Source organism: Taurulus bubalis (assembly GCF_910589615.1).
Source record: "Taurulus bubalis genome assembly, chromosome: 21".
NCBI lineage: Eukaryota > Metazoa > Chordata > Actinopteri > Perciformes > Cottidae > Taurulus > Taurulus bubalis.
The window spans coordinates 12,515,352-12,539,495 of NC_136609.1; the positions used below are offsets into that span (position 1 = coordinate 12,515,352).

The 24,144-nt window shown below is 46.3% G+C and overlaps 3 protein-coding genes across 3 annotated transcripts; 2 read left to right on the plus strand and 1 right to left on the minus strand.

The window, feature by feature from the left end:
* Positions 1–656: 656 nt before the first annotated feature.
* On the minus strand, positions 657–9,837 carry cars2 (cysteinyl-tRNA synthetase 2, mitochondrial). Its single transcript, XM_079236591.1, has 14 exons — positions 9,801–9,837; positions 9,483–9,600; positions 9,339–9,410; positions 9,022–9,127; positions 8,858–8,938; positions 8,211–8,340; positions 6,566–6,699; positions 6,120–6,187; positions 5,948–6,014; positions 5,674–5,812; positions 3,698–3,821; positions 3,457–3,555; positions 1,223–1,423; positions 657–1,151 (listed from the first exon to the last, which is right to left on the minus strand). The coding sequence occupies exons 2-14, from the start codon at positions 9,528–9,530 to the stop codon at positions 1,020–1,022; spliced, it is 1,401 nt and encodes a 466-aa protein (XP_079092717.1). The 5' UTR covers positions 9,531–9,600; positions 9,801–9,837; the 3' UTR covers positions 657–1,019.
* Positions 9,838–10,204: 367 nt separating this feature from the next.
* atg3 (autophagy related 3) lies at positions 10,205–19,379 on the plus strand. The gene is made up of 12 exons (XM_079236594.1): positions 10,205–10,309; positions 10,466–10,507; positions 11,206–11,255; positions 11,456–11,526; positions 14,574–14,681; positions 15,286–15,338; positions 15,877–15,961; positions 16,045–16,079; positions 16,158–16,304; positions 16,546–16,673; positions 17,101–17,169; positions 18,104–19,379. The coding sequence occupies exons 1-12, from the start codon at positions 10,238–10,240 to the stop codon at positions 18,183–18,185; spliced, it is 942 nt and encodes a 313-aa protein (XP_079092720.1). The 5' UTR covers positions 10,205–10,237; the 3' UTR covers positions 18,186–19,379.
* Positions 19,380–19,894: 515 nt separating this feature from the next.
* slc19a2 (solute carrier family 19 member 2) lies at positions 19,895–22,964 on the plus strand (the record flags this gene model as incomplete). Its single annotated transcript, XM_079236518.1, has 6 exons — positions 19,895–20,017; positions 20,900–21,469; positions 21,697–21,940; positions 22,026–22,218; positions 22,540–22,681; positions 22,794–22,964. The coding sequence occupies 6 exons, from the start codon at positions 19,895–19,897 to the stop codon at positions 22,962–22,964; spliced, it is 1,443 nt and encodes a 480-aa protein (XP_079092644.1).
* Between the last annotated feature and the right edge of the window lie 1,180 nt (positions 22,965–24,144).

The window sequence follows — 24,144 nt, forward strand, 5'->3', positions numbered from 1 at the left end:
CACAAGGGCTTTTACAATGCTGTAATTAAACACAACTTCACTCCAACAAATCAAGAAGAGGTCAAATACGTCTAAGTTTGAGCTCCAGAGTGCTGCTGGAGCTTTTGATGAGATGCATGTTAATAAAACTTCCCTTTCTGATGAAGAGCAAAGTGTTCGCAGTTGTTTCAAAACAATTATTCTTTCTCTTTTTCATTGACTCATATGACCAAAAACATTATTAAAAACCAATGAAAGAATGATGATCGCTGAGGTTTTAGCGACGCCTTCACAGAAGACCCATTGAACATGGGGTCATGTGGTTCAACCGGCCAAGAAGTCTTCAGGTCCCCAAGGTGATCCTCTCCACATGTAGACTGGATTCAGTGGAACAAAAGAGCATGTGCTCCCATCATTCAGCTCAACAGGAGCTCAGGCCAGCACACCATTGTATTCAGAGCCCAATATTACAACCTGTAATGTACAGACTGTAAAGCCCTTTGAGTCCGTCTCCCAAAAAGATCCTGTCAGTGCGTTTGGTATTTCTTTGGCGAAAGAGTCCCGACTGAAATGTCATTTCTAGGACTTGTTTGGAGCACAAATCACTTTTGTAGCGAGTGCCAAGAAATACCAGTCAGACAGTAATATTTCCCAAAATGTCAGAACTGTTCCTTTTAATATTATTCCATTGGACACGTTTAAACATGTGGGACCATTACAGGCCTGAAGATGGGCTCATCGACTCCTGTGTTCCACCCAACATAACACATGTATCACACACAGAGACAACTACATGAAGCAGAGCATGTGACAGTAATCACACCGATGAGCGCGTCAAGTTCCTGTGGCTTGAACTCAGGATGGTTTAGTCTTTCAGTTCATGAAGGTACATTTAGTCCAAACGCCTGAAATAAAGAGTCAGTCTCAAGCAGCAATGTTTTTCATCTGGAGGTCTCCTGGTCTACATCCTGGTCTTTATGCTGGTCTACATCCTGGTCTTTATGCTGGTCTACATCCTGGTCTACATCCTGGTCTTTATGCTAGTCTACATCCTGGTCTTTATGCTGGTCTACATCCTGGTCTTTATGCTGGTCTACATCCTGGTCTTTATGCTGGTCTCTCTGACTCTGTTTGCTCTGCGTTAGCTCCCATGTCGAGGTCGCTCCTCTATCCTGAAAAACAAGAACAAAAACATATATTCTCTGTTAAACTGAACTCAAACTTAGAAACACCAGCAGCATACCTTTATCAGCACACCCAAGGGTGCCAGGTCGGTTCTGAGGATGTCACAGGCTCTGAGGAGAGGCCTTCTCTCCGGGTAGAGTGCAGGTTTGTTGGGGGTCGGGCCGTCCTGATGAGCCAGAGCGAACGCACGGACTTCACTTCTGAAATGAGTCAGCTGCTCCACAACGGCCTCCAGACCTCCACCAACCACGTCCTGCACCTGAGGCCGGGACAGGACAGAGGACAGAGGACATGAGGACATGAGGACATGAAGACAGAGGACATGAAGACATGAAGACAGAGGACAGAGGACATGAGGACATGAGGACATGAAGACAGAGGACATGAAGACATGAAGACAGAGGACAGAGGACATGAGGACATGAGGACATGAAGACAGAGGACATGAGGACATGAAGACATGAAGACATGAAGACAGGACATGAGGACATGAGGACAGAGGACATGAGGACATGAGGACAGAGGACATGAGGACAGAGGACATGAAGACATGAAGACATGAGGACAGAGGACATGAAGACATGAGGACAGAGGACATGAGGACATGAGGACATGAAGACATGAAGGCATGAGGACATGAAGGCATGAGGACAGAGGACATGAGGACAGAGGACATGAGGACAGAGGACATGAAGACATGAAGACATGAAGACATAGGACAGAGGACAGAGGACATGAAGACATGAGGACATGAGGACAGAGGACAGAGGACATGAGGACATGAGGACATAAGACATGAGGACATGAAGACATGAGGACAGAGGACATGAGGACATAAGACATGAGGACAGAGGACATGAAGACATGAGGACATAGGACATGAGGACAGAGGACATGAAGACATGAGGACATGAGGACATGAGGACAGAGGACAGAAGACATGAGGACATGAAGACATGAGGACATGAGGACAAAAGACATGAGGACATGAGGACAGAGGACAGAGGACATAGGACATGAGGACAGAGGACATGAAGACATGAGGACATGAGGACATGAAGACATAAGGACAGAGGACATGAGGACAGAGGACATGAGGACAGAGGACAGAAGACATGAAGACATGAGGACATGAGGACATGAGGACAGAGGACATGAGGACAGAGGACAGAAGACATGAAGACATGAGGACAGAGGACATGAGGACATGAAGACATGAGGACAGAGGACATGAGGACATGAGGACAGAGGACATGAAGACATGAAGACAGAGGACATGAGGACATGAAGACATGAAGACATGAGGACAGAGGACATGAGGACATGAGGACAGAAGACATGAAGACATGAGGACAGAGGACAAAGGACATGAGGACATGAGGACATGAAGACATGAGGACAGAGGACACAGGACATGAGGACAGAAGACATGAGGACATGAAGACATGAGGACAGAGGACATGAGGACATGAGGACATGAGGACAGAGGACAGAAGACATGAGGACATGAAGACATGAGGACATGAGGACAGAGGACAGAAGACATGAAGACATGAGGACATGAGGACATGAAGACATGAGGACAGAGGACATGAGGACATGAAGACATGAAGACATGAGGACAGAGGACATGAGGACATGAGGACAGAAGACATGAAGACATGAGGACAGAGGACAGAGGACATGAGGACATGAAGACATGAGGACATAAAGACATGAGGACAGAGGACATGAAGACATGAGGACAGAGGACAGAGGACATGAGGACATGAAGACATGAGGACAGAGGACATGAGGACATGTGAGCGTAATAACTGCTGAGAACCTGGACTGCCTTAAAGGGACAGCGCGGAACATTTCGGGGCCATTCATTGGCACAAATGGAATAGAATGTTCAGAACTTTGTGTTTGTTTGTTAAACTAAGAATCATTCTTTCATTCCATTCATATCTACACACAGGGCACTGAGGGAGGAGTGTGTTGTTCTCCATTTGCACATTGTACTAAAATGATGTTTGATTTCTCTTCTTCTTTATGGAATTTGTGCTGGTGTAAGATATTCACATTTCAGATCTATTGCTGACAGAGTTGGCCAGAACATGCCAGAAGATCACATACTTTGGCCGTATGGCCACAGCTGGAGGACACCTGTGTCAGGGCAGGTGTATAGCTCAGGACCAAGCAAGCAGTGTACAGTACCACCAAGCAAACAACCGGCTCTGAACAGGCACACACTAGTTTAGAATCAATCCCATATTTTCAGGTGAGTACATGTTGCCCCTGAGCTCTGACCTTACTGTGCAGCAGATCGATCCCAAACACACCCAAGACATCTCTGACGTAGCTGAGGACCGCTCCAAACACTGCAGGGCTCCGAGTCCCTCCCTCACACTGAACACACAAAGACACACACATCCGGTAAGACAAGGAAGACCTTTGTGTTCCACTACTGGTAAGACTGATTATCACAGCTGGAACCTTTAGTCTGTTTATGGAGTTCCAGGACAGTCAGATGTCCGGCACAGGGAGTTACCTTAGAAACCGGCTGGAGTTGGCAGTTTCCATGGTAAACCAGATTCATCACCGCACTGATGGCTCTCGGGGTATCAAAGTCATCTGCCAGTGCTTTCACCACGCTGGATTTAGTCTCAGCCAACCTGAAACACAAGAACACAAGTTCTCAGAAATAGATAAGCATTTGGTATTTATTTCTGTTGTCAGGGGGTGTTTACATGAAGAGAGTCTGGCCCCCCTAGCGTAGAGACAGATAGAGACTTCAAAGATACTTGCTCCTCAATGCTTAGGATGCTGGTCTTTATCCTGGTCTTTATCCTGGTCGCTCTGACTCTGTTTGCTCTGCGTTAGGTCAAATGACTTACAGGTCATTAGAGGTCAAATGGATAACGTGTGAAAGATGAAGCTCCAGCTGCTTGTAGGACTGTTCTGAATGGACAGACTGGACCATGTTCAGGGATACCGCCACCCAGGAGAATGACATCACTCTGAAGGAATACCAGTGAAATGATATCCCAGCAAATGTGGTGATGACAAGGGTATCCTCAGAGGACCGGCCACTGTCTGTATCCTCAGAGGACCGGCCACTGTCTGTATCCTCAGAGGACCGGCCACTGTCTGTATCCTCAGAGGACCGGCCACTGTCTGTATCCTCAGAGGACCGGCCACTGTCTGTATCCTCAGAGGACCGGCCGCGGTCTGTACCCATAGATGCCGGTCATCTGTCGGTACCCTCAGAGGACCGGCATCTGTCGGTACCCTCAGAGGACCGGCATCTGTCGGTACCCTCAGAGGACCGGCATCTGTCGGTACCCTCAGAGGACCGGCATCTGTCGGTACCCTCAGAGGACCGGCCGCGGTCTGTATCCTCAGAGGGCCGGCCACTGTCGGTATCCTCAGAGGACGAAAGGGAAACCCTGATGAGAGTGAATATGAGTAAAGCTGCTGGTCCTGATGACATCCCTGGTCGTGTACCAAGAACATGATCCAACCAGCTAACTGGTGTCATCACTGACATGTTCATCATATCAGTGTCACAGGAGAGAGTTCCCTCCTGCTTCAAGACAAACACCATCGACCCTGTACCTTCCTGCAGTGTCCATTCTAAATGACTACCGCCCTGTGCCACTCAGCCCCATTCTGATAAACCCAGCCAGCCTAGACCCTCACAGTTCACATACAGACCCCAACACCTCCCCTCTTGTGTTGAACACCGGAGCCCCCCAGGGCAGTGTGCTCAGCCCCTCCTGTTCCTGCTGTTCACCCCTGACTGCTGCCCGAACCTGAAGAGAACTCCATCATTGGCCTGATTACAAACAACAATTAGACTTCACATAGCGGGGGAATCAACAATCTGCTGCTCCCTATACACTTTAACGGAGCTCAGGTGGAGCAAGTGAACAGCTTTAAGTTCCTGGGAATCAGCATCACAAACAACCTGACATCATCACACATCTCCATCCTGGTGAAAAAAGCTCATAAACAGCTGTACGGGACAGGAGGGCTCTAAAGGAGGTTCTCTACAGGAGAACCAGCTGATGAACCACCAGACTTTAGAACAGCTGTGAGACTCCTTCATTCATCCTCCACCCTCTACATATGATATACTTCTTTTTTGGTTGGTTGTAGCACACTGGGACTACAATCTAAATTAAGTTGTGCAACCCTGTTGTACAATGACAAACAATAAACTTGTAACCTTGTTTTCAATACTGTACATTTTAAGTTTTGAGTTTACGAAACAATGGGATGTTTCATTGAGGTACAACTTTTAACTCTGATGTAAACCTCGAGCCAACAGAAACACAATCTGATTCTCCACACAATGCGTTTTGCATATACAGGGGGTGTTTGAAACCACCTGATGATTCACTGTTGAGAGACTCAACAATTACATTAGTACATTGCTGACTTATATACGATATACGATTAATACGATGAAGACAATTCACCAAAACATGAATGAATGGATCAAACTGTGGAGGAAGTTAGTACCTCTCCCAGAGAAGAGCTTCCTGTACAGGTGAACACGGCAGCTGACCCTTCATGTAGGCCGCAGCATCGTGGATGAAGGTGGAGATGGTTCTCAGAGAGGCCCGAGCCTCCAACATGCTGCCGTCACTGTAGTCTATCGCTGTGGAGACACCACAACAACCTTCCTTCAATATTGAAAACGAACCTCTTACTGCAATGAATGTAACAAGAAAAAGCACAGCATGAAGAAGCAGTGGACGGTCTGATGCGAACCACAATACTAACGCGTTCCCACCTGATCTGTATTTCGTCAAAAGACAAAACATCCGGAATTCATTGGCAGAGTAAGATTGCAGGAAATCCTGAAGGAAATCAGAAAAATAATTAACGATTAGTTTCACTAACTGCCATCTGCAATGTGGGAGATACAGACTCAGCAAGTGATGCATCATTTGGGATGACATTACCTTGATGGTGATAAAGTTCTTTAAAGATTTAGACATTTTCTCGGCACTACCTTTTAGGTGTAAGTGGCCTAAAAACAACAACAACAACAACAACCAATTAGGTGCACAAATTCAAAAACAGAAAGAGAGGAAGCCATGAAAAGAGTTGTGTATAAACTGAAATGTTCCTTTTCATTGAATGATTCACTTGGTCTTTTTGTGTTATAACCATTAGTAATAACATAAGTGATGCATGATCATGACATCAGAACTCAGTACTGGCAGTGTGAAGATAGAGAAACTCGACCAACTGGAAACCAAACAGTGGAACTTTCTACACCAACCACGTCTGCAGGAGGCAGACATAACTCTCAATATAACAGTGGATGCCATTTAAAAGCCAGGTGAAAGGGAGTTTTTCAGAATTCACACAGCCCAAAAAAAAACGTATGTGATTTAGGATTTACCTGAGTGGAGGAAGTAATTTGCCCATTGTCCACACTGGTGATAGGCTTCACTCTGAGCAACCTCGTTCTCATGGTGAGGAAAGGCCAGGTCGATTCCTCCAGAGTGGATATCTAGCTGACTCCCAAACACGGAGCTGAAACCACCAGAGACAACGGCATGCAATATCAGTATAGAGCCTCTGCTGCTGCTGGTACTAGTATACACATTATATTCATGCTAGTATTACTACTCTCGTTATATGAATCATTATGTCATATCATTGAATGTGTTGTGACTCTGTTACGTTGTTTATTCTGGTCACATGACTTCTATTGCTTCTTCCATCCTGATAGAGCATCCTCCTCTGTTGCTCTTCCTCAGCTTTCTTCCCTTTTTCTCCCATTAAAGGGTTTTTTTGGGGGAGTTTTTCTGATCCGATGTGAGGGTCAAAGGTCAGAGGATGTCGTATGTGTTCAGACTGTAAAGGCCTCTGAGGAGAGTTTGTAATGTTGGACTAAACAAATACAATTTAACTGAACAAGGTATCAAATTCAGAAAAGGATCAACCTTATATTTGATAAAAGGCACAAAAAAACTCACAAAAGACCTAACAACCCAGTAATAGTTTGCAGAACAGGCTTCTTTATGGAGATACTCTCCAGTAATATCAGTAAGAAATCCACTTCACAGTTGCATTTGAATTGCCCTGAAATCCTTTCATATTATTCCTGTTTGTTCAGTTGCACATTTCTTAACTTTTCTAATGACAAGAAGAAAAAAAGCGTTAGCTACAATAAAGTCCAATAGATCTGAATCAAGCCTTTTCTCCATGCATCGAGGGTTAGGGTTGTGTTGAACCTGCATCCTCAGAAAGGGCCTAAGGGAAGGGTTGAACCTGCACCCTCACAAAGGGGTTAGGGTAAGGAATGAATCTGCACCTTCAGAAAGGGGTTAGGGTTGAACCTGCATCCTCAGAAAGGGGTCAGGGTAAGGGTTGAACCTGCACCCTCAGAAAGGGCCTAGGGTAAGGATTGAACCTGCACCATCAGAAAGGGCCTAGGGTAAGGATTGAACCTGCACCCTCAGAAAGGCGTTAGGGTAAGGGTTGAACCTGCATCCTCAGAAAGGGGTCAGGGTAAGGGTTGAACCTGCACCCTCAGAAAGGGCCTACGGTAAGGATTGAACCTGCACCCTCAGAAAGGCGTTAGGGTAAGGGTTGAACCTGCATCCTCAGAAAGGGGTCAGGGTAAGGGTTGAACCTGCACCATCAGAAAGGGCCTAGGGTAAGGATTGAACCTGCACCCTCAGAAAGGCGTTAGGGTAAGGGTTGAACCTGCATCCTCAGAAAGGGCCTAGGGTAAGGATTGAACCTGCATCCTCAGAAAGGGCCTAGGGTAAGGATTGAACCTGCACCCTCAGAAAGGCGTTAGGGTAAGGGTTGAACCTGCATCCTCAGAAAGGGCCTAGAGTAAGGGTTGAACCTGCATCCTCAGAAAGGGCATAGGGTAAGGATTGAACCTGCATCCTCAGAAAGGGCCTAGGGTAAGGGTTGAACCTGCATCCTCAGAAAGGGCATAGGGAAAGGGTTGAACCTGCATCCTCAGAAAGGGCCCAGGGCAGACTCATTTAGGACGAGCCTGACTAAGCAGACAGACGTAAATCCACCTCGCGATGGTGGAGCATTCAATATGCCAGCCAGGTCTTCCTCTGCCCCACGGAGACTCCCAGTATGGTTCCTTAGGTTTGGACGTCTTCCAAAGAGCAAAGTCCCTCCCGTCTCGTTTATCGGAGTTTCCTGGAGAACAGTGAAGTTTGTTGTCCATTAGTAAAGCTCTTATACGTAGAGGTTTCCTAACACGGAACAAGCCGTTTATCACAGTGTGTTTGGAAAAAGCCCCATTTCAGAAGTTTGAAACTAGGCCATGACTGACAACAAAGAAGATTTTAGAAATGAAGACAGAAAAACAGAGATAGATACAATATTCTGTTGTTACTCTTCATTATTTGAGAGTTGTCATCGAGGTATTCATAAAAAGAGTTTCCCCATCGAGAGAGAAACTAGACAGGGTGGTGCTTTAGTTTGCCCTATAGGACTGAATACATCAGGTTCAAGAATTCTGAGTTCCTTTGAAAAGGAGAAAATAAGAGAAACCTACGCAATACTTCAGACTACGGGTAGGTACGGGTAGGTATGGGAAGGGTTCTCCCAAAACGTGTGCAAAAGATAACATCCAAATCTGTTTCTGCAGTGGTCCAAACCGGTCGTCTAATACAAGTAAAACACTCTGATCGAAGCCGACAGAAACACTTACCAGGTTCTACGTGAGAATCTACAGCTCCCGTAAACTTGCCATAACGATTACCAATGGACTGGATGTCAAAGTACACATCACCTGCAAACAAGGCACATCACAGATGATGAGCAGATACAGCCAAGAGTTCATGGGACCAATTAACAAGAATGCTCCATATTCACCTTCTTTTGTGGCATAAGCGTGTCCGTTTTTGACAATCCTCTCAATGAAGGCGACAATGTGGTGCACATTGTCAGTGACTCTTAAATACACTGCAGGAGGAATCACCTCAAAAGCAATGACAGAATAGAAAGTTTAGAGATAAGCACACGTCACAGTAACAGTGCATGTTGGAATAGTGCAGAGCCTGACAGCACAGATCAGCTGAGTCTAACGTGGATATCTATTGAAATCAGACCAAAACAATCTAAATGGACAAAGAGCCCTACAGGAAAGAGGGAACGATCTCGACCATTTGAACCCGTGAGCTGCTGCACACCTGCAATGACAGCATGTCCCTCTTGAACCCGTCCTCGTACAGCGAGGCCACCGCAGATGGAGACGTCTTGTCCTACGGAACAGGGAAGTGAAGGCTTACGGCAGTTCATTTCCCAACAGCTTGGTCCTCTCTCTTGTGACTTACCTCCCAACTTCTCTGGATGATCTTGTCATCGATGTCTGTGATGACCATGGCGTGGATGACAGTGATTCCAAACAGCCTGGACAGAATCCTCTGCAGGATATCGAACCTGACGTAGGAGCTGAGAGACAAACCAGAGCCCTTCAGCTCAGACATAACCCTGTGACATGTTCATAACCATAACCCTGTGACATGATCATAACCCCATGACATGTTCATAACCCCATGACCCTAACATGTTCATAACATAACATGTTCATAACCCTAACATGTTCATAACCCGAACATGTTCCCATGACATGTGCATGCTCCCATCATTACCAGGCATGGCCCAGGTGGGCGTGGTCGTAGACGGTGGGTCCGCAGCTGTACCTGTGAACACATGACGTCACGTCAGACTGAGAGCGGGTCCTGATCGAGTCCCCTAAGGTGTGTGCACTCACCAGGTCGCGACCCCTTCTCGAGCCACGACGAGAGGCTCCTTCTGTCCGGTCAGGCTGTTGAACGTCTTGAGGCCCGTGTCGAAGCCGCCGGGTCGCGACCACGTGTTCCTGCTGCTGGCGGGGCGGGACCCAAGTGGTCTGGACCTGAGCGCGGACCGGGCTGCAGAGAGGAGCTTCACCGAGGTCCACATCGTAAAGGCTATGCTATTCCACGCTCCCGCTCCACTTCTCGCGAGACTAGCCGGGCTCCCGGAAGTGCTGCGCCGTGTCACGTGACGCACCCGCCGCTCTGAGCAGAAGTCTTCGTCTGCCGGGATGCAGAACGTGATCAACTCGGTGAAGGGCACGGCTCTCGGGGTGGCGGAGTTCCTCACCCCGGTGTTGAAGGTAACCCGCACGGCTTTGGAGACAGCCACGGCACTTCCGGGAGGGTTCGGGTCCACTTTAGCGGACCCGATCCCTCCCGGAAGTGCTGTGGATGCTAACGCTCACGTGACGTCTCAAACCCCTCTAACAGCGTTCTGCTTCTGTTCTCAACCGCAGGAGTCCAAATTCAAAGAGACAGGAGTCATTACCCCAGAGGAGGTGAGTCCTGAGCTGATGAGATGCTAACAGCTAGCACTACAGTGAACCTACTCCTATAGCAGCTAGCACTACAGTGTACCTACTCCTATAGCAGCTAGCACTACAGTGTACCTACTCCTATAGCAGCTAGCACTACAGTGTACCTACTCCTATAGCAGCTAGCACTACAGTGAACCTACTCCTATAGCAGCAGCTAGCACTACAGTGTACCTACTCCTATAGCAGCTAGCACTACAGTGTACCTACTCCTATAGCAGCTAGCACTACAGTGTACCTACTCCTATAGCAGCTAGCACTACAGTGTACCTACTCCTATAGCAGCTAGCACTACAGTGTACCTACTCCTATAGCAGCTAGCACTACAGTGTACCTACTCCTATAGCAGCTAGCACTACAGTGTACCTACTCCTATAGCAGCTAGCACTACAGTGTACCTACTCCTATAGCAGCTAGCACTACAGTGTACCTACTCCTATAGCAGCTAGCACTACAGTGAACCTACTCCTCTAACACTACAGTGAACCTACTCCTCTAGCACTACAGTGAACCTACTCCTCTAACACTACAGTGAACCTACTCCTATAGCACTACAGTGAACCTACTCCTCTAACACTACAGTGAACCTACTCCTATAGCACTACAGTGAACCTACTCCTCTAGCACTACAGTGAACCTACTCCTGTGTGTTGTCCTTTCAGTTCGTAGCTGCTGGAGATCACCTGGTGCACCACTGCCCCACATGGAAATGGTGAGTGTGTCACAGTCTCATCCTGCTGTAAGAAGCCTGTACATGTGAAGGATGCTGGTTAGTAGTAATGTTACTACTGTAGTTACTACTGGTAGTAACATTACTACTGTGATAATTAAATATAATAAATATCAAAGCAAAACCTTCAATGTATGTGCATTTGGCCCACTCTAAGTTAAGGATGGATACTGTCTCCTCAGGGCCTCTGGGGAAGAAGTCAAGGTGAAGCCATACCTGCCTCCAGATAAACAGTTCCTCCTCACACGCAATGGTAAGAGGTCCAGTTAAAGTGGGACGGCTGTTCATGTACTGGTTCAGTTTTGTCAACATCCACCATTTGTATTTGTATTATGCTGAACTCGCTCCAGTTCCACATGAATTAAAATGTTCGTAGTGAAGCAACTATGAAGTGTGAATTCATTTAATCTGCAGTGTCTGCACTGCCTGCACATTGTTAAATGAAAGGAAAGCATCTTTATATCACAGTGTGGGTTAAAAATAATTGTTAAATAATGTCATTTTGAGAGAGATATAATTATAACAGGTAGGCATTAAAAAGTACACAATCTTGGAGCTTTATACTTTCAGGCTGCCATCAAACAATCTGTCCAGGGACAGCAGATGAAAATGAGCTTCTGTGGCTCACTTCCAGTTTTACTGTTGATTGGTGTGCATTGCCCCTGCAAAATAAACCAATAAATAACAAATAATTAGCCTCCATTAATGAAGGATTTTGGTTGTGAAGTACAGAAAAGACAATGAAGAACCAGTCGGTGTTCCATGGAGGAGGAACCTCCTTCTCTCTGCTCCTCATCTCAGTTCATCTCAGCTTCTAGGCTCCGTTCCCTTCGTGCTCTAGAGCTTCATGTGTGGTTTCATAGATGATGTTCAGAGCAGAGACACCAGGGCCCTGTTTCTCGTACCTGGCTAAACAAAGTCAAGCAAATGTCCTAATCTCCATCTTAAATTAGCGAGATGATTGACATCAGGCTGTCTGGGTTTCTTCACGGCTGATCCGCTGAAACGTCTCGTTCATTCTAGCCAGACGTCAGTCATCTGATAAATGCGCCGCTCCTCTTCAGAAGGATAATAATGGAGCACTGACACCACCATGTTCTAACAGTACAATGACAATAAACTCAGAGGAACCTCTTTTTATTTCTCTACTGAGAAGCAGGAGATGACCATGAAGGCATATGAGGAAGTCAGTACCGTAGTCATTCACAGCAAACGCGTTGCGAATATTCCAACGTTTTTGCAACATTGTTGCCGTGAACGCAACTTTAACAGCGCCCGCTGCGAGACATAAGCATCGCAAATATATCAGACAAGTTAAATGCGTCAGTGTTGAGAAAATGTATCGGCAAATTGAAGTGCTTCATCACCCAAATCAATCAGATTATATTTACGAATAAATATATACTTAAGAGGATGTATGTACTGTATGCACGTATGAATCATGTACTATATATGTGTATATACATGTATGTGTAGATTACCATATAACTAGGAGTTTGAATATGTGTATGGGCGGATCAGTATGTATGTATTATTCATAATCAGAAATTCAATCAATTGAAGCAGTGAAAATGAATTTTGTGTGATTCTCTGTATTCTCATCACCTTAATCATGTTCTACAATAATGATATGTCTGGTGTACTAATAACACTGTCATATAATTCAACACATCCATAAGTTTCTTAAGAGCTAAATAACCTTAAGAACAGCGGCATGCAGCGGCTGACAGTCTGTGTCTGAGGCGATCAGCTGCGCCTGTGGTGATCAATGTCCGCGGCTCGAGAAGCTCTCTACATAAATTATTTCTTGTCGGCAAAATCTATATCGCCGCGTACAGGAAGTCATGATGAGGTAAAGGATGGATCCTGGCGATCTGGAAGAACTCTCTCCCTATAAAACTATTATAACTAATATCGCTCCTTCATCAATGAGGAAGGGAGCTGCCTTTTCTGTCCGGTGGGAGTGTCCAGCTTATCCAGTGAAGTTCAGTCAGCCTGCCCGGGAGCAGGTTTACATTTTTGGATGTGTTGCTATGGTGATTAATCTAAGCTTGCTTCGAGAAACCGAGAAAGCCTGACCTACGTCATCTTATCCTGACAATTAGCCGCTAACTCAGTAAGCTAGGTACGAGAAACAGGGCCCTGCTGGCTGCACACAGCCTCATGGCTTTGTCTTAAGCATCCACCAGTTCATTTGGGCAGCCACCAAAAACACTTTAAGGAAAACCCTGCTATCAGATATTAGATAGATATTTACCTTGTTGGTATCAAAACATTCACTCACACAGTAGTGGATAACTCAGGTCCCCATGGAGAGCTGGACCTTTTGTGTTCAACTGTTTGTGTTTAACTCTTTATGTTTAACTCTTTATGTTTAACTCTTTGTGTTTAACTGTTTGTGTTTAACTCTTTATGTTTAACTCTTTATGTTTAACTCTTTGTGTTCAACTGTTTGTGTTTAACTCTTTATGTTTAACTCTTTATGTTTAACTGTTTATGTTTAACTCTTTGTGTTTAACTCTTTATGTTTAACTCTTTATGTTTAACTGTTTGTGTTTAACTGTTTGTGTTTAACTCTTTATGTTTAACTCTTTATGTTTAACTGTTTATGTTTAACTCTTTGTGTTTAACTCTTTATGTTTAACTCTTTATGTTTAACTGTTTGTGTTTAACTCTTTATGTTTAACTCTTTATGTTTAACTCTGTGTTTAACTGTTTGTGTTTAACTCTTTATGTTTAACTGTTTATGTTTAACTGTTTGTGTTTAACTGTTTGTGTTTAACTCTTTATGTTTAACTCTTTATGTTTAACTGTTTATGTTTAACTGTTTATGTTTAACTGTTTGTGTTTAACTCTTTATGTTTAACTCTTTATGTTTAACTGTTTGTGTTTAACTGTTTGTGTTTAACTCTTTGTGTTTAACTCTTTATGTTTAACTGTTTATGTTTAACTGTTTATGTTTAACTGTTTGTGTTTAACTCTTTATGTTTAACTCTTTATGTTTAACTCTTTATGTTTAACTCTGTGTTTAACTGTTTGTGTTTAACTGTTTATGTTTAACTGTTTGTGTTTAACTGTTTGTGTTTAACTCTTTATGTTTAACTGTTTGTGTTTAACTCTGTGTTTAACTCTTTATGTTTAACTGTTTATGTTTAACTGTTTGTGTTTAACTCTTTATGTTTAACTGTTTATGTTTAACTGTTTGTGTTTAACTCTGTTTGTGTTTAACTCTGTTTGTGTTTAACTCTGTTTGTGTTTAACTGTTTGTGTTTAACTCTTTGTGTTTAACTCTGGTTGCAGTTCCCTGTTACAAGCGTTGTAAACAGATGGAGTATTCAGATGAGCTGGAAGCCATCATAGAGGAGGATGATGGAGATGGCGGCTGGGTGGACACTTACCACAACGCAGGTTGGACACCATCTCTCAACTTCATACATTGCATACATATTGAGATATATATTTTTTTATTATTCATATATATAGGCTGCACGTAGTTCAGTGTTCCATTGTTATGAAACCCCTGGTAGACCGATGTGATGTATCAACACTTCTACTGGCTGCTATACCCTCTTAAACACAGCATAACAACTCAAAACGTAGAGCAAGAAACAACATATCCAGTAATACATTGAGCTATCACACTATCATTCACAGAACATGATATGTATACACAATATACAATGTAATATGTGCTTGAATCAGCCCTGACCTACGTAGACTTGTCCGTATAGCGCCCACCTCTAGCATCGGGGCATTCTGAACTTTTCTTTATGATGCTTATAAACTATGGTTATAGTTGGGCAGCTCGGTTGGAAAAATAGATGAAATGGATGGTGACGTCTGATGGTTAAAACTTAACCGCGTTATAGAAAAACTCGGCTTGGTAGCCTTCCCTCACGCCTTCAACTATCACGAGCTAACATTAAAAAGCAACCTTAGCTAGCTAGACAAACTATGCACTGATATCGTGGTTCAGATTGAAATGATAAAAGACGCTGTTGTGTTTCACTAGGTGTGTTAGGGGTCACAGACGCTGTACAAGACATCTCACTGGACAATAATAAGGTATACTCCATGCATGTTTTGGGTTTTCTTTATTGTTCTGGTCCAGTGGTTAGCACCCAGCACAGGACTCTGGGTTTGGACCCGCTGGCCGGCTCTCTCCACGTGTTGCTGTGTGTTCTCCGGGTTCTCCGGCTTCCTCCCACCGCCCCAAGACATGCAGGGAAGAGCCATCGTTGCTCTAACCGGCCTGTAGGGGTGAACGAGAGCTGATGGTCAGGTGTCCGCTGGGATCAGCTCCCAACAGCAACGCTGCTCCAGATGATGGAAGGATGGAAACTACAACCGGCCAGATGACTTTATTTTATTATAACAGCTCCTCACTTCTTCTGAATGGAGGGAAATGTCTGGTTCTTCATCTGACAGTCCTGAACAGGTTTTGTGGATTCCGTGGTCTTCCTCACTACTGGACATGTTATTGGATGACCTTTTGAAATGTGTTTAGTAGTGTTCATTGTAACCCGTAAGAACATTGTTTAAATCGTAACCATTTAGTTTGAACTGTTTTTGAAGTATGTTCTTTTCATTTAAATTCCACTAGGACAAGAATATGAATGCCACATCTGCAGCATGTTGTGATGAAGATGAGGATGAGGATGAGGATGGAGAAGCAGCAGATATGGAAGGTACTCTATCCTTGTGGTGATGAAGCTCTCCTTCAGTGTCATTCAGACTTTAACTGGAGTTGTCCTTCACGCTGTCTTTTCAGAGTACGAGGAAAGTGGCCTGTTGGAAACGGATGAGGTAGGCGTCTCAAGGGTTTAGTTTCTGGTGGGATGAATGCCACCGGCAGTCCAACTTCCACCTCTCTCCTCCGTCTAGGCCACCTTGGACACCAGGAAAATGGTTGAAGCCAAAGCCGAGCCTGGGAGCGAAGACGCCATCCTTCAGACCAGAACATATGACCTGTACATCACATATGATAAATACTACCAGACACCTCGCCTCTGGCTCTTTGGATATGATGAAGTATGTACCTGGAGAACAGGGAAGCCCTTTGTTGCACAGGAAGATGTAGTGCTCCATTAGTGAAGCTCACTTTCTATGCAGTCCACTGTACTTACTGGTCCCGTTGGTCTAAGATTGCTTTGGTAGTTATTCCCTTTTAGGCTTCTTTTGTTTGTTTTAGGACTTATTCCCAAGAAACGTCTTTGAGCGTTTATCTGTCCATCATAAAGTCGGCTCATCCAGCCTCTGTGCTGTCCTGCAGGATAGGCAGCCGCTGACTGTGGACCAGATGTACGAGGACATCAGCCAGGACCACGTGAAGAAGACGGTCACTATCGAGAACCACCCCAACCTGCCTCCACCTGCCATGTGCTCCGTCCACCCCTGCAGGTGAGGCAGACCTATTCAAGTTCTGGGCTTCATCAGAGCTCCAGTGTTTCCTGTCTCCTGTTCTTACACGACGTGTTACTGTTGGAGCTTTGAAGCCTTCTCACGTTAGAGTTATTCTCATTGAAAATTAAAATGAAATATCCGCATCAGCCATTGTCTATGACCTCTAAAGTATGTTAGCTTCTGCTGCTAGGAAGCTGACGAGCTGGTGCAATCACCCCGGAGCAGGCGTATTGTGACTTAATGCACTGATATGAATATATTGCCCAGCCCTTCTCATTTGCATCTAGATCTGTACAATTTACATACAGCAATCGTTCACAAACAGAATACTTGATGTCTTAACGCATAAAAAGGACCAATAGTGTGACTGTGTGTTAAAACTGTTATTTTAACAATGTTTGTCTGACCCAACCTTCACTTCCAGACATGCTGAAGTGATGAAAAAGATCATAGAGACGGTGGCAGAAGGCGGAGGAGAGCTGGGAGTTCACATGTATCCTTTCATGGTGAATCACTTTCAGCGTCGTCTTCTGCCACAGATGCTTTCTCATGTACCAAACCATATATTTCACTTGTATATTACTTGTGGTGTTTTTTTATTCATAAAACAACCGATATATTTTCCCATTTAAAAAAACAACCACACAAATTAACTGAATGTTGAATCCAAATGGAACAGATTTAATTTGATCAAACTGTTAACATTTAATAATAGTACAAACCCGTAAAGCCCTAGCGTGGTGTGGGCCTCTGTGAGGAAGTCTTCACTGCGGGCCTCACTTCTTTCTGCCGCAGAGGCACAGAGGAAATAAACACTTTTCGCACTCAACGTGTGTCTTCATCTTCGGCAGTCCATTCCCCCGGCTGCTTTTGCAGAACTTCCGGGTCCTTGAATCCTCGCTGTAATACGCGGTGGAGGGTGAGCGTTCAGTGAACCGCATCGCCACCGGCTCCCTGCAGCCTTGTGGTGGAGGCCTTGGTCTGGTGGTCATGCCTCTTAGACAAAGGTGGTGTTGTCCACAGCAGTGCAGCGGTGGGACACATCCACAGCGCCACCATGCTGTGTTCTTGCTTTGCCACGCACAGCAGGCTTCACCTTCCTCTTCAGCTCGGCCTGATGGATGGGGGAGCATGCCGACCTCTCTGGTGTCCATCCACTTGACAAAGAGGAGGCGGCCATGTTGGGCAGGGTGTTCCCTGACGTTTCCCTCTTCTCTGTGAAGCCTAGCCTCCTCATGGAGGTGTTGCACCAGGCTCAGTAAGTTTCCCCTCTTTGTCCCACACTTTGACCACTAGAAGATATCCCTTCCACTGCTGCTCATGACATGTGGTATGAGTATTCATAGGCAGTAGTCCTCTGTCCTCGGAACAGAACGTCTTGCTGTGTTGTTATTTCCCTCCATGCTCTCCTTAACTGAGACCTTCAGGTACCTTCTAATCTTCCTGAAGTTCGTCCAGGCTGTCATTCCTACGATAGAATACGACTACACGAGACACTTCACCATGTAGCTTCACGAACCCGCCTCTGATGCACCATGGGAAACGTCATCTTCTGCCGGTGCGGAGGTTCTATCAGGTCTGGTCTGTGGACTGTTTGTATAACTCAAAGACAGGACATGGGAATGTTGGAGGGATGTGACCAAACTGTCTGTTAGAGGAACATTGTGACATGTTGGGAACCAGACCTGTTGTCTGTGAAGATCAGTATCCTCCCGTACAGAGCCGTTAGCTACATGCTAGCTAGCTCTGTTACGAACAGGGCACCTTTCAAAGCCACAGCTGCATTCTGTACATGTTGTCTTGTTTGATTTCAGCTGTGGAACAATAACAATGTAAAAACAACACCTGGATATATTTGTAACTAGCTTGCAATCATACAACAAATGTTTTTCACCTTTCACAGAGCTGGCTAGTGTCTTCTTACGTCCAGTGCTAACAAGTCACAAGTACACTGGTGGAGAAGCACCAGACTGCACCTCGGATGCTTCTCCACCAGTTTACTTGTGCCCACAGTGTGAGCGCTCACAGACTTGTCGTTGACACCACTGTGATGCGGTTACTAAAGCTCATCTCACTGCTTCGCTGTTTGACATGTATTAAACCTGGTTGTGCAAAGTGTCCGCTTCTTGAGTTCTTAAACATCGGATTGGTTACAGCAGAACAAACTGTTTTCTTTTACTGAAAGCAGCTTCCTGCCACTGCTGGAAACCCGGTGGGTGACAACAGAACATGTGTAGTTATGGGCCATGAAACCAAAAGAATAAGCTGTGGCCCTGCACTGCCTCAGCCAGCTGTCAGGGGGCATCCTACTGACGCGTCAGAAGCGATGACTTGACATCTTTGGGTTTGGACAGCTATTGGAAGTAAATGTATGTTTTCCTGCTGACATCACTGTCTACATGTCGGTGCCTGACCGCAGCATTGGCAGAAGCTTCCTGGTTCCACCACCACTGCTCCAGACGCATGCTGACCCTCCTGGTGCACAGCTCTGGATGCCAGTTTGTCTTAATACTTATTCTCTGAATGTGTTGATGGCCAGACCTTCATTCATACATGCTTGTTGTGCTTAGCTCATGTTTTTGTGTTTTACTTCTACTTTCAATTTCCCTCCTCTGCAAGTTGGGCTTGCTTCTGCTGGTGTGTCGAGAATGAATAGTTTTATTGTCACCAGCCTCTGTGTGCTTCAATAAACCCTGCAATGAAGTGCTGGTCTGTTTATTTGATAGTATACAGTATTACAACGTGTGAGGCAGTGCTCACAACTACAATAAAGTCCCTGTGCTGCTCCTGGTGGGACGTGACCCATGAAATATATTCATGTGTTCATGTACGCTGAGTTTGAAATAATGAATATGCTTTTAAAAGAAAGACTCAGAATATAAGCAGGCATACATACAGGCATCTATATAAATGTTTATTCTTTTAATCAAACTATTGTCTCATTCATTTGTGTCATTTAAGGTTTACTGTATGCTTTGTATTCTCATTGTTAGTTTAAATACTACATTTACTCACTTTCTACTGTTTACACCCACATTTCACTAAATGTTTGTCATGGACATTTGGTTTAAAGTCGTGGATCCACTGGTCCGAGTGCATGAACCCTTCTCGCCAGCGGGTGGCGGTAGTGAGCCTGCCGGCTGGCCGTGCAGCTGCGGCAGCACCACCGGGGAAGAGCCCGGAGAGGCGGCTGCTGCGGCGGAGGTCAGCTGCTCGCTATGCCGGGTCTCGACCACACGCTGGTGCTCTGCGTGTACGGCTTCTTCTCGAACCTGCGGCCGTCGGAGCCCTTTCTCACCGCCTACCTCATGGGCCCGGACAAGAACCTCACGGAGACGCAGGTGAGTGTGACGTCACTGCGTCACCGCTGAGCCTGACGTCACAGCACGTGCTGCTTCATAGCTTCTTCCCACACGCACCGAGGGGTCAGCGTGGACTGGAAGATAAGACACCGGGCTGTGGCGTCTTATCTTCCAGTCCACGCGGACCCCTGGGTGCGTGTGTCCACGTTCTCCAGCCTAGAGGCGCTCACCTCTACTGGTCAGAGCAGATTAGTCCCTCAGGAATGTGAATGTTAATCCTAGAATAGTGAAGTTACCTCCATCATTCTAACCCGGACCAAGATGTAACTTTAGTATTACTTCTAGGAGCTACTCTTCAAAGTCATCAATATCTCACTGGAAACATCTCACATGTCAACAAAATACAAGTTTATAAAAGATGATGATGAACAACAAGAACAGCAGTTCTCTGAGCTTCTTGTAGAGAGGACGTGTGTGTGCGTGTGCGTGAGAGAGTGAGAGAGTGAGAGCGTGAGTGAGAGACATTTCGTTGTTGTATTCATATTTCCTCATCACACGGGAGCTTTTACACAGGGTTTTCTACCTTTTCATGTTAGAGACAATCCACAAAGTGTCCCTACATTCGCTGTTGTTATGAATCTATGAATGAAGGTAATGAAGTAGTCCCCGGATATGAGATGTGATCCTCGGCACAGTGGAGGTCGCTTACACTCGTTGTCTTTTTGATGGTTCGCAGTTGCAGTTTCTAGTAAGACTGCGGTGGGTTGAACACTGGATCACCAGATGGTGGCAGCAGTTTGAGTTTTAAATGTCCTCCTGGCTTACATCCAACAGTCCCTGGGAAGCAGCGGTGACGCAGAGGAGATTGAAATAAAGGAAACTGAATGGAATTGAGATGTAGTTTGCATCTGTTATCTGCAGGTGGTGAATGAGATCTACCCCGTCTGGACGTACTCCTACCTGGCGTTGCTGTTCCCCGTCTTCCTGGCCACGGACTACCTCCGCTACAAGCCCGTGTTGATCCTGCAGGCCTCCAGCCTGGTGGTGACCTACGTCATGCTGCTGCGGGCGCAGGGCGTGCCGGCCATGCAGCTGCTGGAGTTCTTCTTTGGACTGGCCACGGCCGCGGAGGTGGCCTACTACTCGTACATCTACAGCGTGGTGCAGCCGGCTCACTACCAGAGGGTGACGGGCTACTGCCGCAGCGTCACTCTGTTCGGATCGACCGCCGGCTCTCTGACCGGTCAGCTCCTGCTCCTGGGGGCCAGAGTGCAGCTGGTCCACCTGGTGGTCTTCACGCTGACGACGGCCGCCGTGGCCTCTGTGGCTCCCTGGTTCCTGCCCATGCCCAAGAGGAGTTTGTTCTTCCACAAGACTGAGGGAGCCGTGCTGGAGGAACCGCTGGAGGAACCGCTGGAGGAACCCCCCAGCAGCACCGCTCTGCTGGAGGAGTCAGAGAGCCCGCCTCCCAACAGCAAGGACATCTCCAAAGTGAGTGTTCAGGTCCCACCACCATGGTCCTGTGTTCAGGTCCCACCACCATGGTCCTGTGTTCAGGTCCCACCACCATGGTCCTGTGTTCAGGTCCCACCACCATGGTCCTGTGTTCAGGTCCCACCATGGTCCTGTGTTCAGGTCCCACCATGGTCCTGTGTTCAGGTCCCACCATGGTCCTGTATTTGTATGAAGAGGTGTGTTCGACCTCCCCTCTCATGTAGGTACCCAGGTCCTCGGCGACAGGAAGTGGGAGTGGCCTCGTGGAAGTGTTGAGGCTGCTGCTGGATGACTTCCTGAAGGTCTACAGGTGCCGGTCCCTGCTGGCCTGGTCCCTGTGGTGGGCTCTGGCCACCTGCGGCTACTTCCAGGTCATCAATTACGCTCAAGCCCTGTGGGAGAACATCCGTCCATCCCAGGACTATGAGATCTACAACGGCTACGTAGAGACCCTCTCCACGCTGCTAGGTGAGTTCAGCAAGCTCTAAAACAGATTGCATCATGGTCTGTGGCTGCAGTGAAGTGTTCTACCCGTGTGCTCTGCTGTCCACAGGGGCCCTGGCGGCCCTGCTGGTGGGCTGCGTGCCGGTGAGCTGGTCTCTGTGGGGCGAGCTGGCTCTCAGTGCTCTCTCCCTGCTGATGGCTGGCTGCGTGTTTGCTATGGTCACACCGGGGAACATCTGGCTCTGCTACGGCTCCTACGTCCTCTTCAGAGCCACGTACATGCTGCTCATCACCGTGGCAACGTGAGTATGAGGAGCTGCTGTGGGTCTGAAGGACCTGAACCACCGCTCTAATCACTGTAGAGACGTTGTTGTCATCCTTTCACTACGTGTGTGACAGTATTTAAAAGGTGCTCTAAAGAAAGAGGAATGAATCTTGAGGAAGGAACCAGCTCGTGTAACCGGTTGTTACCACATAGTTTCCTGCTCTACGTGAGCAGGAACATCTGAGAGGGTTAAAGTGTGTACTGCTGTATATACAGCAGTACACACTTTAACCCTCTCAGCTTGGTTAGTGACTGGAATGTTCCAGGAGACTCAACATGAGCTCTAACCCTCCTGCAGGTTTCAGGTGGCCTCCAGTCTCAACATGCAGCGCTACGCCTTGGTGTTCGGGGTGAACACCTTCATGGCGCTGCTGCTGCAGGCGCTGCTCACGGTGGTGGTGGTGGACTCGGCCGGCCTCGGCCTCGACGTCTTTACTCAGGTGAGGAGGTACACAGGCTCCGCCCCCCCCTCAGGTGCCTCTGACATCACGCAGTTGTCCAGCTCCTGCACACCTGATTGATGTGTGATGATGTTTTGTTTCCTTCCCTCAGTTCCTCATCTATGGCGCCTACTTTGCTGTCATCTCTGTGGTCTTTCTGCTCGCCGGGCTTTGCAAGTTGGCCTCCAGGAGGCGCTCTGGGTCGCAGGAGGAGCAGAGGCCCGCTGCTCTCCAGTCAGCTGAGGAGGCTGCTCACGGCCTCATGAAGCAGATTATTGAGTGAGCTTCAGTGTATCGTTATATATATATATATATATATATAAACATAACTTGCACTCTTTGCTGATCACAGATCAGATGTAATAATTGTATTTCTGTATGTTTCCCAGCTGATTGGTGCCTTAGCCTTGATGTGCCGAGCTAAATGAACACATGAATGCCTTCATAGTGCTTCTGTGTTACATTTGACACCAGCGAAAAAGACCTGTTTGTATTTATTTCCTGGATGGTGTAATGTACTATCATTGATAACTATACCTGCATCAGGTTTATCAAGGTGTATCTTGAATGAATGACGATGAAACAATGTGTTGTTGGGCTGCTTGTGTGAATCACTGCAATGAACATGATGACCACGCTGGTGTGTGACAAAATAAGATAAATATGGCCAAATATAACCTACAAAGAGCAGCAGGACCCTGTCTCCCACACACACACATACATACACACACGCACACACACGCTTGATTCATAATGTTGGAGTAATGCGTAGTAACGGTAGATCTAGTTTGCATATTAACTGTTCAAGCAGAGGGCGGCTTCTCTTGCCGCTGTGTGTTGTCTGTAACTTCTGTCATTCCTATCATTTCTATGCACTATTTTCAGTCTGTTGCTCTTCATGAAGTGCAGCGGCCTGGAGGTTCATGATCACACTGATCACACACTGATCTCACACACACTGATCCTGTGTGTGTGTGTGTGTGTGTGTGTGTGTGTGTGTGTGTTCACTGTTGTAATCATTCTGTGTGCACCGTCTAAATAAAGAGAAATAACATTACTATCCAGCGCTTGTTCTTTCTCTCAGGCGACCTCAGCTTCAATGCTTCCTAACTTAGCCCCTTTAGCATAGGAACCACTGGACCTTCCTTTACTAAAGGAAAGGAGCTTCAATGCTTCCTAACTTAGCCCCTTTAGCATAGGAACCACCGGACCTTCCTTTACTAAAGGAAAGGAGCTTCAATGCTTCCTAACTTAACCCCTTTAGCATAGGAAACACCGGACCTTCCTTTACTAAAGGAAAGGAGCTTCAATGCTTCCTAACTTAACCCCTTTAGCATAGGAACCACCGGACCTTCCTTTACTAAAGGAAAGGAGCTTCAATGCTTCCTAACTTAACCCCTTTAGCATAGGAAACACCGGACCTGCCTTTACTAGAGGAAAGGAGATAATGCCCACCCACAATT

Bases quoted from the DNA above. Each gene is read 5' to 3' on its own strand.
- atg3 (XM_079236594.1), top strand. From the start codon at position 10,238: ATGCAGAACGTGATCAACTCGGTGAAGGGCACGGCTCTCGGGGTGGCG. The intron at 15,962-16,044 runs GTACTCTATCCT...CTGTCTTTTCAG, and splicing joins AGAAGCAGCAGATATGGAAG to AGTACGAGGAAAGTGGCCTG. The intron at 16,674-17,100 runs GTGAGGCAGACC...CTTCACTTCCAG, and splicing joins TGCTCCGTCCACCCCTGCAG to ACATGCTGAAGTGATGAAAA.
- cars2 (XM_079236591.1), bottom strand. From the start codon at position 9,530: ATGGTCATCACAGACATCGATGACAAGATCATCCAGAGAAGTTGGGAG. The intron at 8,341-8,857 runs GTAAGTGTTTCT...ACTGTTCTCCAG, and splicing joins AGATTCTCACGTAGAACCTG to GAAACTCCGATAAACGAGAC. The intron at 6,700-8,210 runs GTGGATTTACGT...TGGTGGTTTCAG, and splicing joins GAATGCTCCACCATCGCGAG to CTCCGTGTTTGGGAGTCAGC.